General features: G+C 45.6%; 1 protein-coding gene across 1 annotated transcript in view; it reads right to left on the minus strand.

Moving 5' to 3' along the window:
* Nucleotides 1-7,925: 7,925 nt before the first annotated feature.
* myo6a (myosin VIa) overlaps nt 7,926-13,594 on the minus strand; it is a 244,455-nt gene continuing 238,786 nt past the window's right edge. The window contains 1 exon segment of the mRNA XM_052011416.1: nt 7,926-9,556. Coding sequence (XP_051867376.1) covers nt 9,357-9,556 — 200 coding nt within the window. The 3' untranslated portion in view covers nt 7,926-9,356.

Here is a 13,594-nt window from a genome sequence, read left to right on the forward strand (position 1 = left end):
GTCATCCACAATGCTTCATGGTTCCAATGTTTTGTGCTGTTATAGCAAGAAAGCTTTGTGTTGAGAATCAAATATGAAAGAAATAAACATATACACATGAAGTATCAAACCCATTTCTTACAACAGACCTGTGTGTGACAGTCTAATCAAACTAAATAAAGAGGGAGGTCTCCCAGCACTTGAACTGTGGGGATCATTCAACCAACCCTTGCTCCTCTGCACTCCAACTTGGAACAGTAGAACTTGCAACAGAAATGTGGATGGTTTTCCCAGCTGAAGCTGGAGTGAGCTTGGAAATGATATAATAATATTGCCCTTTTGTTCTAGAGGAAGAGAGTGAATTTCATGTGTTTGTGTGTGTCTCTCAGTGTGTTTGTGTCTCAATGTGTGTGTGTGTGTGTGTGTGTGTGTGTGTGTCTGTCTGTCTGTCTGTCTGTCTGTCTGGGTTTTGTGTGTGTGTGGTGAACATGTTTTAAGATATAAAAGGAAGGGATAAGGGAAGAGAAAGCAAGAAAGGTGAAGCGAAGGAGGAGACATTAACCTGCAATGGGTTAAGGATGGAACTGAAGGCTGCCTCTACACCAGGTATAGCAGGATCATTATCTGAAATTATATCCTCAGCTTTCACTTTTATTCTTTCCTCTCCGCTTCCTGCCTCAGTAGAATGTGTAACAGCAGAAGACCATATCTCAATACAACATTTCAGCTGCTGAGCAGCCCCTTGGAGCTGCCTTCTCCCAACCTGCTGTGGAAGCTGATCACAGCCAGGCGTCGGTGTGGTACAGTTGTAACTTGTAAAGCCACGTGGGAATGCTGGCCTGCTCTTTGTGAACAGGACATATACCTGGGCAATTCTCAGCCTTCTGAAGGGGCAATTAGGTCCGAACAACAATATTACAGGCAAGGTGCCACCAAGAGTCTACTGATCTCTCCCTGATATTCAGTGGCATGAACATTGTTAAATCCCCTGCATCAGCATCCTGGGCTCACAATTGATCAGAAACTTAAGTGGACCAGTCACTTATGTCACGGTCGCAAGAATATCTCAATGACTTGATATTCTGCAGTGAGTGGCTCACCTCGTATCTCCCCAGTGCCTTTCCTCCAACTACAAGGTTCACTAAGAGCATGACGGAATTCTCTCCACCTGATTGGATGAGTGCAGTTTCAACAACTCTTAGAAAGCTCAACACCATCCAGAAAAGAACAGCGGCTTGAGCGGTCTCACATCCACAACCTTGGTCTTTGGCTCTTTCCTCCACTCATACCCAGTCTCAAGGGAATGAACTAAGTACAAGATGCACCTTGCCAAGGATTCTTCACCAGCACCTTCTAAACCAACCCTCTCTCTCTGCCACAGGGGCAGTAGGTGGAAGACCATCACCTCAAGTCTCACGCCATCATGACTTGGAAATGTATGGCTGTTCCTTTATCATCACTGGGTCATCACTTGCCACCTCTGTGATTGTTTCTTTGACCAGTTTTGTCCCTCCCTCACTCTCCTTTATTCATTCCTCTGACTGACCTGAAAACCCTGCCCCCAGCATTGTTACGCTGCCTTTCCTGCCCATCTTTAAGCCATGTTTCAATAGCAGCTAAAGCATCAATCGCCCAGGTCTCTGCCAATGCCCCCGACACATCTGCCTTACTCACAACAAACTTTGCCTTTTACTCCATACCATCACGTACAGCCACATTCCTTCAGAGTACTTTCTAACCTTCGATTACCTATCTTTCATACTCTCCCACTCATTTTCTGCCCGCAAGTTTCCAGTTCTGTTTTTCACTTTCCAGATTCTTCACCTAGTTTCCCGTCCTCCTGCCGAGCTGTTTGAACCCTCGCCAACATCACAAACAAATCTACCTGCTCGTGAGGACATTGATCCTTGTCCTGTTGAGGTGCTGGTCTGCACAGTTTCCACCTCTCACAGATATGGTCCCAGTGCACCAGGAATCTAAAGCCGTCTCTTCAGCACCATCTCTCCAGCTCCTCATTCATCAGAACTGCCCACTATTGCTAACACACTGGTGCGTAGCACCATGAGTAATCTGGAATTTATTACCATTCAATAGGCCATCTTTGGGTCATGTCTGCTCCCTCAACTATGGAACCCACTCTAATACTCTCTTGTCCCTTCACGTCACTATCTCTACAGTTGAACCAGCCATAGTCATGGTCTGACTGCAATCCCCAGGGGAAACTATCAGTGTTTAGGTTAGAGAGTGAGGTGCCCTCGGAGATCCCCTGAACTATTCACCAGCTCTCGCCTGTCTTTCTGGAAGTCACCCAGTCCCTCTCTGACTGAAGTCTTTCAAGAGCATTAGGAAGACCACCCCTGAAGTGTGTGATCCACTAAGCACTCAGCTTCACAGATGGACCACAGTGATGTCAACTGTTGCTCAAGCTTCAGAGCCCAGAGCCCCAATTGACAACACTTGCCACCCCTCTGCTGGTCCAGCAGCATCTCTGAATATCTGCACACAACTCTAAGAATACAATCTGGACTGTCTTCCTTTCAAACCTACAGTGGCGCAGCTGGTAGAGCCACTGCCTCACAGCGCCAGAGACCCAGGTTCAACCCTGACCTCGGGTGCTGCCCGTGTTTGGAGTTGGCACGTTCTTCCACGTGGGTGCTCCAGTTTCCTCCTACATCCCAAAGACGTGCAGGTTGGTTCATTGTCTGTTGTAAATTGCTCCCAATGTAGGTGAGTGGAGAATCTGGGGGAAGTTGACGAGAATATAAAAAAGACAGGATTAGTGTAAATGGCTGGTTGATGGTCGGTGTGGATTCAGTGGGCCGAAGGTCCTCTATGACTCTAATGGCCATACTTCAGTCTCGAATGGACATGTAATATCCCAGCTGCCTAGTAGTTAATGATGGCCATTGACAGTACACACCAGCCTTACTGTCCATATGTCCTGAGATGACAGCATGTGTGCCAGGGAAGTCATTGTTGAGAATAATGAATTCTGTGAAGATGATCAGGAAGTCCTTTGGAATTAAGGCACATAAAACATCAACTATTGCACTCCAGTGACAGCAGGTTGAAGAGCAAAAAAACCCATCAAAATATTTCACAAATCACAAGGTAAGTTAAGCATTGATATTGACAATTTGGATTGCAAAGTGTTTGGAAGGTGGAGTGCAATGGGGAAAATGTGGCTGGGATATTGGTATGCACAAATTTATACGTATTAGCCAGAACATAGTCAGACTCTTCCACAGCCTTTGATGGCTGGCACTTCTGCATTGTGCTCTGCTGTTGGACTCCTCATGGAGCATGAATTTCTGCAGATTTCCCAGCGTTTACCTGTAACCCAGCCACTGAACCAGTATCAGATTTGGCACAAGACCAGCAAGCCCACCCATTTCAATAGAGAGGATAAGTTGCAAAGGAGAAGGACAAGTACACCTTACCTTCACATTCTTTTAATTTCATTAAAAAACTGCCTTTTTTAGTGTTCTAATTTTCTTAAATAGTCTACAGATTTATTAGTAGGATGTATTTAGCATCTATAGACATTCATCAACCGCTTGCATTGGTAGTGGGCTGAAGGAAGTATATTTACCAACTTAAGTATTTTGGGGTGGAGATTGCAATTAATAATTGGAAAGACTTTGTGCTGCTCAGAACCTTGTGATCGGCTCCAGCCCAGGGGACCATTGCAGAGTTCAGTGGGGAGTCAACATGCCAGATCAGGCTGCTTGCCTCTCCTAGTGTAAATGGGTGCTTGGTTGCCAGCATGGACTCAGTGGGCCAAAGGGCCTGTTTCTGTGCTGTACGAGTCTTTATCTCTGGGCCAACTCCCTGCTAGCATCAAACCATCACGGCCAACTCTGCCCTTTCAGGTGGAAGTCTGCGACTTTATTTTGAGAGGTAGGACACACTCCACAGTTCCTGCAGCAAGCTCTATCCCTTGACCATCGGATTAAAAACAGATTATCACGTTGCTATTTGTGGAACCCCGGTGTATAAATCCAAATCTTTAATTCACATCCAGGTTTAGGTACATCTGTGACTGCTGTAGTATGAGACTCAAAGGTGGTGTCACAGCTATTACCAAGAGATGATTAAAGAGAAGGAATGGCAACTCGACCATCTTTACAGCATGGTCTTCAGAGAACGCAGAATAAAAAGGCAGGGAAGCAATATAGGTTAAAGAAACACTTACACTTGTGAGGAGAGTTGAAATATCAGAAGATTCAGCTAATGAAATCATTTAGTTTGAGTTGAGGGAAAAAAAAGAGGGCAGAATCATATCTGTAAATGCCTATAAACCCTGCACCCTCAGCAGTCAGAGGGAGAAATGCAGGTTGAAGATATCTTTATCAGTCACATGTACATCAAAACACACAGTGAAATGCATCTTTTGCATAAGGTGTTCTGCGAGCAGCCCGCAAGTGTCGCCATGCTTCCAGCGCCAACATAGCATGCCCACAACTTCCTAACCTGTAGGTCTTTTGGAATGTGGGAGGAAACCAGAGCACCCAGAGGAAACCCACACAGACACGGGGAGAAAGAGGAATTGAACCCGGGTCGCTGATGCTGTAAAGCGTTACGCTAACCGTTACACTACCGTGTCTTTCAACTAGTTGGGACTGAACTAGATTAGAGGATGCAGAATTAGAACATAGAACACTACAGCACAGTACAGGCCCTTTGGCCCACAATGTTGTGTCAACATTTTATTCTTAAAATGCATTTGAGAGAACTTTAAAATGAGCACATTGCAATCCTCACATGAATGGCGGTAGTTCCGGGGTAGCAATGGAAAAGTACTTTGGTGGTAGTGATCGGAATTCAGTTAATTTAATTGTCAAAAACTACAGGGATACATCAGACTACAAGTTGTTGGATGGATTAAGGCCATTTTGTTGACATAATATTGGGATATGATTTAGTCAAAGTATCGGAGGAGTGGGAGGGACTGAAGGTAGAGTTTAAACAAGAGGGAAGACAGACTAGTCTGGGCTGCTTCCTTTAGACATAGGAGGGGGTTTGAAAATTCAATCAAGAGGAGTAGTACTGAGGAACAGATAGGGTGACAAGAAAGGATCTCCTCCCCATAGCAAAGAGATTTAAGGCAATAGGTACATGGATGAGACGGGAGTGGAGAAACATTCCTTTGTAGGAGTCAGGAACTCACTGTCTGAAAGGTGATGCCGGAAAGTCTTATCATATTTAACTGGAAACACAGACCCTTAACTCTGTGATTTTTATAAATGACCTAGATGAGGGAGTGGAGGGGTGGGTTAGTAAGTTTGCGGATGACACAAAGGTTGGGGGTACTGTGGATAGTTTGGAGGGCTGTCAGAGGTTACAGAGGGACGTCAGAGGTTACAGAGGGACATAGATAGGATGCAAAGTTGGGCTGAGAAGTGGCAGATGCAGTTCAACCCAGATAAGTGTGAAGTGGTTCATTTTGGTAGGTCAAATATGTTGGTGGAATATAGTATTAATGATAGGACTCTTGGCAGTGTGGAGGATCAGAGGGATCTTGGGGTCTGAGTCCATAGGAGGCTCAAAGTGGCTGCGCAGGTTGACTCTGTGGTTAAGGCGGCATATGGTGTATTGTCCTTCATCAATCGGGGAATTGAATTTAGGAACCAAGAGGTATTGTTGCAGCTATATAAGTCCCTGGTCAGACCCCACTTGGAGTACTGTGCTCAGTTCTGGTCGCCTCACTACAGGGAAGATGTGGAAGCCATAGAGAGGGTGCAGAGGAGATCTACAAGGATGCTGCCTGGAATGCGGAGCATGCCTTATGAAGGCAGGTTGAGGGAACTCTGCCTTTTCTCCTTGGAGAGGCGGAGGATAAGGGGGGACCTGATAGAGGTGTATAAGATGATGAGAGGTATTTATCAGGTAGATAGTCAGAGGCTTTTTCCCAGGGCTGAAATGGTGGCCATAAGAGGACATAGGTTTAAGGTGCTGGGGAGTAGATATAGAGGAGATGACAGGGGTAAGTTTTTTTACTCAGAGAGTGGTGAGTGCGTGGAATGGGCTGCCGGCAACGGTGGTGGAGGCGGATGCGATAGGGTCTTTCAAGACACTGTTAGACAGATACATGGAGCTGAGTAAAATAGAGGGCTATGGGTAAGCCTAGTAATTTCTAGGGTAGGGACATGTTCATCACAGCTTTGTGGGCCGAAGGGCCTGAATTGTGCTGTAGTTTTTCTATGTTCTATGTAGATCTCATCCTGTTCAGTCACAAGAAAGGTTACAAACAACCTCAGGGCCCAGGTTTGAGAGAAGATTCAGCTGGGGTTAACACTGGTAACTGCTGCTTATACAACCCTGTCAGTTGGCACAGTGAGTGTACTGTACTGTACTGTGAGTGTAGTGCAACATCAAGTACACATTAAATAAATACACGCACAGGTGTCTTCGCTCTGTGGGCTACTTCTGATCAACGGAATGAAGACCATCATCCTCAACCTCGAGGGATAGCCACGACGACGTAGTTTACTGAGTGTATTGTACTGTAGTGTTGTACAGTTGGCACAGTGAGTGCACTGTGCTATGAGAGTGCTGTACAGTTGGCACAGTGAGGTAGGTGTACATGCAGGTGCATGCAGGCATAAGTAATGAAGTGTTACCTTAATAGCACGAGACATCAACATCACAGAGGATCTATCTTGGGCCCAACACATTGATGCAATCACGAAGAAGGCACACCAGTGGCTCTATTTCATTAGGAGCTTGAGGAGATTTGGTATGTCACCAAAGACCCTTACAGATTTCTATAGATGTACGGTGAAGAGCATTCTGACTGGTTGCATCACTGCCTGGTATGGAGGCTCCAATGCGCAGGATCACAAGAGGCTGCAGAGGGTTGTAGACTCAGCCAGCTCCATCACGGGCACAACCCTCCCCACCATCGAGGACATCTTCAAGAGGTTGTGCCTTAAGAAGGCAGCATCAATCACTAAGGAACCTCACCATCCAGGACGTGCCTTCTTCACTTTACTACCATCAGGGAGGAGGTACAGGAGCCTGAGAATCCACACTCAACAATTCAGGAACAGCTCCTTCCCCTCTGCCATCAGATTTGTGAACGGTCCATGAACACACCTCGTTATTCCTCTTTTGCACTATTTATTTATTTTTGTAACTTACAGTAATTTTTGCCTTTACGTCTTGCACCGTACTGCTGCTGCAAAACAACACACTTCACGACATAGGTCAGTGATAATAAACCTGATTCTGATTGTGATCTGTGAATCAAAGGGAGGGACAAACCTTTTACACCAGTAATAGTGGGAACACCATGAACAATTGATAATTTAACACTGGTTACATAATGTGATAATCCAGAAGTCTGACTTGAGCAACTCAGTAATGGGACGTTAGAGCCTAGATGCTGAATTACCTGATGATGCAAAAGGAATGTATGTCTGTGTGAGGTGGTCTCCCTCCTCTTCAACCACTTTTCTCCTCAGATGACCACATGAGATAACGTTACTGAATAGATTTAAGGCAGAGTCAGCAACCTACACTAAGACCCTTCAGCAAACCCACAGATATTTGTGGAGAGGAAGCTTTGATTAAAATCAAATTCAAACACCACCACCCATCACTCGAGATTGCCCACACCACCACAGCTATGAGATTGATGCACTAATAACATGGATATTAATCCATTTATTTCAACAGTAACCTTCAGGAAAGAACTCTGCCAACCTTGTGTGACTTCAGTCCCACTGTGGCTGTGATTTAACTACCCTCTAAGCCATTAGGACAACTTGGGATGGGCAATAAACACAGTGATGCTTGCACCTCAAGTGCAAACACATGCTACGTCTGCTCATCCAACAGAAAAGTATAACCTGCTGGATATTCAAAGCTCATTGATCACAAATGATACAAAAAAAACTTCACCAGGAGGGCTGAGACATTACAGTGAAATACACAATATAAGGTAGTAGATAAGGAATGTGTTTATTTTCTGCATCTCATGAAAAAGATCAGAGACATTTCAAAAATCAAATGGCAAAACTGTGCAGTTCTTAAAAAGGGAATTGGTCCAATTGGTTCAGGAATTACCAAGAAAACAGCAGACGTTTTAAGGTAAGACTTGCACATGGGAAATCATAAATAAATAAGCACAACAGCTAGTCATTGTGTTAGACTGTCAAACATAAGCTGGGATCATAAAGTCTCATGAAAGCCACCAATACCATACAGTACAGGATTAGCCATGCCAGCTTTGTTACCTGTCCTCCGTCCTCCACTGTTTGCACAGATTCTGTGTTTTAGATTTCCAGATGGGGAAATCACCTTAGTATGGTGAGAGGAGTGATCCACATGGCAAATAATATAGGGAAAGAGTCATGCCACTGCCAAAATGGCAAGAACATGCCATCAATCCCAGAGATCAGGTCTCCAGCACAGGACAGTGCAAGGGATTGTTCTGACATATTATAAACGACCATTAATTGCTTGTGTCCACTTGTGGATTGAATTAGGATACTTGGTGCAAAGAGCAATGCTGTTCCAGTTTTGAGACACTACTGTATTACAGAAACAGTGTTTATACATGGTTGAATGTTCAATTATCACAGAGTGCACAAAGACTTCACTACACAAAAAAATCACACAAGATAGAAATTGACAGAACAAAGCTCTAGAATTAATGGAATCTAATTATGTCAGATAGGTACAACATGATCATATTTATTTGAAACTGCAGGGCTTGAAATAAAGAGGTAACTTTCTGCAAGAACCCAATGTCAGGACTCACAAGTGCTAAAGTGTCAGTAGGGGTCGCAGGTTATTTAATAGTTCCTGAAAGCTGCAACCTTCAAGTATAAGTAATAATCTGGCTGTGAAATGCTTACTGAACTGGAGTTTATATGATGTGGGTTATGGGGAATAATCACCAGTCACATGAAGAACTTGCCCCAAGCACTAATTGAGTAACTTCTGACTGTTCAATAAAAATTACAACATGTGGATTTTTAAACATTGCAGCATAGGGCGAATGTATTACTTTAAAAGAACTAACATCACATTAATCAGCCACCGTCATTCTTTGCCAAGTCTTGCAAACGTCATTGTGGCACCTCGGACTAAACTGTGACCAGCTCTGGGCTTCCTTTATCATTGATTGATTGCCACAATGTTCTAAGGGAATAGGATTACTGTTACTAAATGTTATTCCTAATTTTGCTCAACTGGTTTTTTTGTTCATTAAATCTTGCATAACATAGCGGTCTAAAGTTAAAAAAACATTTATTTCAAGCTCTGAGACTTATTTCCATTGGAAGAGTGGTATTCTTCCATGTGCTCCATTTACAAGTCTTTCTTGTCTACACCACGCTCTCTCTATTAAGGAAAAAGACCATTACATTCTACTGTAGAAGGTTCTGAAGCATCGCTGTGGCATAGGTGGGCCTAGCTTGCTTGCTCTCAATTGCATTGCGCAGATAGGTGACTCCACCGCAGTGCTCCCACATCTCTTCGAACTGCCGCGGTAGGATCTCAGCCCCGCGTTTCCGGGTGAGACCTGTCTCGTCCAGGCTCAATTCACACATCTCCATGTCATCCTTGCCTGCGATGCAAATCAAAAGGTGTCAGACAAAACCCACGAGAAGCCTATGCTTCAGAAATGTGAAAAACAGGCACCAGATCCCAGGGCCTTGAGGCACTTTTATTCCACCTTGAGTCACCACTCAGAAAAGCTTCACTGCACGTCAAACCGCCAGGAATGTTTGCTCACATTTGCAGTTCTGGTGAAATATTAACCATTCCTCCCTCCACAGATGCCGCCTGACCTGCTGTGTATTTCCAGCACTTGGTTTTTAAGACAAGAGTAACGATGGGTTTAGTGTTGGAAGGAACACAGAACAGTAAGCACAGCACAGGAACAGGCCCTTTAGTCCATGATGTCTGTGCTGAACACGATGCCAAATTAAACTAAATTTCTTCTGCCTATACATGACTCGTATCCCTCTATTCCCTGCATATTCCTGTGTCTATCTAAAAACCTCTTAAACACTATCATCATATCTGCTTCCACCACTACCCCTGGCATCCATTTCCAGGCACTCACCAGTCTCTCTGTAAAAAACAAACCTTGCCCCGCACATCTCCTTTAAACTTTCCCCCTCTCAGTTTAAATGCACGTCCTTTAGATTTGACATTTCTACCCTGGGGAAAAGATTCTGACCGGCTACCCTATCTATGCCTTTCATAATTTTATAAACTCCTATCAGGTCTCCCTTGGCCTCTGTGTTCCAGAAAAACCAACCCAAGTTTGACCAATCTGTTCTAAAAGCTCGTACCCTCTAATCCAGGCAGCATCCTGGTAAACCTCTTCTGCACCCTCTCCAAAGCCTCCACATCCTTCCTATAATGGGGTGACCAGAATTGCACACAATACTCCAAGTGCAACCTAACCAAAGCCAGTCAGAGTGACTGGCATTGGCACAACAGGCTTCAGCATCGAGAGGTGGAGGCCATCTGCAATAACGCTGGTGAGTAGCTGGTGAGTAGGGGTAAGGTTTATGGTTATTGTTATAACTTTTAAGTAGACTACAGCTAGGTGGGAAACATAGTTCAGATGGAGGGCAAGACGATGTGCTGCAGCTGCATGATGTGGGAGCTAGTGGACCCTGCTGTGATGCACGGTGACCACATCTGCAGTAAGTGCTTGAGGCTGGAGGAACTTCAGCTCAGAATTGATGAGCTGGAGTCGCAGCTTCAAACACTGCGAAGCATCAGGGAGGGAGAGAGTTATGTAGATGCTGTTCATCGGGAGGCAGTTACCCCCCCCCCCCCTTAGATCAGGTACTTCTAGGGTCCAGGAGGCAGATAGATGGGTGACTGTCAGGGGAGAGAAAGAGGAAGGGAACAGGCAGGCAGTGCAGAGGACCCCAGAGGCTGTTCCCCTCAATAACAGGCATTCCGCTTTGGATGTTGTTGAGGGGGATGACCTACAGGGATCAAGCAGCAGTAGCCAGGTCTCTAACACTGGGACCGGTCCTGCTGCTCAGAAGGGAAGGGAGGAGAAGAGGAAGGCAGTAGTGATAGGGGACTCGATAGTCAGGGAAACAGATAGGAGGTTCTGTGGACATGAGCGAGAATCCCAGATGGTATGTTGCCTCCCAGGTGCCAGGATCCAGGATGTCTCTGATTGGGTCCACAGCATTCTTGAGCGGGAGGGAGAGCAGCCAGAAGTCGTGGTTCATGTTGGTACCAACGACATAGGTAGGAAAGGGGATGAGGTCCTTAAAAGTGAGTTTAGGGAGCTAGACAGAAGGCTGAAGAAGAGGACCTCAAGGGTAGCAATCTTGGGATTGCTGCCGGTGCCACATGATAGTGAAGGTAGGGATAGGAGGAGGTGGCAGATGAATGCATGGCAGAGGAATTGGTGCAGGAGGGAAGGTTTTAGATTTTTGGATCATTGGGATCTCTTCTGGGGAAGGTGGGACCTGTACAGATTGGATGGGTTACACCTGAACTCGAGGGGGACCAACATCCTTGCAGGCAGGTTTGCTAGTGTGGTTTGGGAGGGTTTAAACTAGTTTGCTAGGGGGATGGAAACCGGAGGGATAGGTCAGTGGAAGAAGTGCATGGAGTAAAGCCAGATCTAACATATAGAGAGGCTTTGAGGAAGGAGAAGCAGAGTATAGGGTATAAAAGTAGAAAGGTGGATGAGCTAAAGTGCATTTACGTAAATGCAAGCAGTATCAGGAATAAGGGAGATGAACTGAGAGCTTGGATCAGTACATGGAACTATGATATTGTGGCTCTTGCAGAGACTTGGCTGTCACCAGAGCAGGAATGGATACTGAATATTGCTGGATTTCAGTGTTTTAAAAGGGACAGGGAGGGGGGCAGAAGAAGAGGAGGAGGGGTGGCAATACTGGTCAGGGATACTATTACAGCTGCAGAAAGGGTGGATAATGTAGCAGGATCCTCTCTAGAGTCAGTATGGGTGGAAGTTAGGAACGAGAAAGGAGCAGTTACTCTACTGGGAGTATTCCATAGGCCCCCTGGTAGCAGTAAGGATACTGAGGAGCAGATCTGGAGGCAGATTTTGGAAAGGTGCAAAAATAACAGGGTTGTAATCATGGGAGACTTCAACTTCCCAAATATTGATTGGCACCTGCTTAGTGCTAAAGGTTTAGACGGGGCAGAGTTTGTTAAGTGTGTCCAGGACAGATTCCTGTCATAGTATGTTGACAGGCCAACTAGAGAGAATGCCATATTAGATCTAGTATTAGGTAATGAACCAGGTCAGGTGACAGATCTCTCTGTGGGTGAGCATTTGGGGGACGACAACCACTGCTCCCTAACCTTTAGCATTGCATTGGACAAGGACAAGGGCAAAGAGGACGGGAAGATACTTAATTGGGGAAGGGCAAATTATGAGGCTATTAGGCTAGAACTTGCGAGAGTGAATTGGGATGACATTTTTGAAGGGAAATGTACCATGGAGATGTGGTCGTTGTTCAGGGATCTCTTGCAGGATGTTAGGGATAAATGTGTCCCGGTGAGGCAGAGAAGGAATGGCAGGGTGAAGGAACCATGGGTGACAAGAGAGGTGGAACATTTAGTTAGGAAGAAGGCGGCAGCATACATAAGGTTTTGGCAGCAGGGATCAGACAGGGCTCTTGAGGATTATAGGGTAGCAAGGAAGGAACTTAATGGGCTGAGGAGAGCAAGAAGGGGACATAAAAAGGCCTTGGCGAGTAGGGTTAAGGAAAACCCCAAGGCATTTTTCACTTACGTGAAGAGCAGAAGGATGACGAGAGTAAAAGTAGGACCGATTAGAGACAAAGGTAGGAAGATGTGCCTGGAAGCTGTGGAAGTGGGTGAGGTTCTCAATTAATACTTCTCCTCAGTATTCACCAAGGAGAGGGGCCTTGATGACGCTGAGGACAGTGTTGGTAAGGTTAATGTTCTAGAGCATGTTGGTATCAAGAGAGGGGATGTGTTGGAGCTGTTAGAAAATATTAGGACAGATAAGTCCCCGGGGCCAGACGGACTATTCCCCAGGCTGCTCCGCGAGGCAAGGGAGGAGATTGCTGAACCTTTGGCTAGGATGTTTGAGTCCTCGTTGTCCATGGGCATGGTACCAGAGGATTGGAGGGTGGCAAATGTTGTCCCCTCATTCAAAAAATGTAGTAGGGATAGTCCAGGGAATTACAGACCAGTGAGCCTTACGTCTGTGGTGGGCAAGCTGTTAGAAAGGATTCTAAGAGATAGGATCTATAGGCATTTGGAGAATCATGGTCTGATCAGGGACAGCCAGTATGGCTTTGTGAAGGGCAGATCATGTCTCACAAGCCTGATACTGTTCTTTGAGGAGGTGACCAGACAGATTGATGAGGGTAGTGCAGTAGATGTGGTCTACATGAATTTTAGTAAGGCATTTGACAAGGTTCCACATGGTAGGCTTCTTTAGAAGGTCAGAGGGCATGGGAGCCTGGGAAGCTTGGCTGTGTGGATTCAAAATTGGCTTGCCTGTAGAAAGCAGAGGGTTGTAGTGGAGGGAGTGCATTCAGATTGGAGGGCTGTGACTAGCGGTGTCCCACAAGGATCGGCTCTGGGACGTCTGCTTTTCATGACTTAGATGAGGGGG

Source organism: Pristis pectinata, chromosome 3, assembly GCF_009764475.1.
Source record: "Pristis pectinata isolate sPriPec2 chromosome 3, sPriPec2.1.pri, whole genome shotgun sequence".
In the NCBI taxonomy this organism is placed as follows: Eukaryota; Metazoa; Chordata; class Chondrichthyes; order Rhinopristiformes; family Pristidae; genus Pristis; species Pristis pectinata.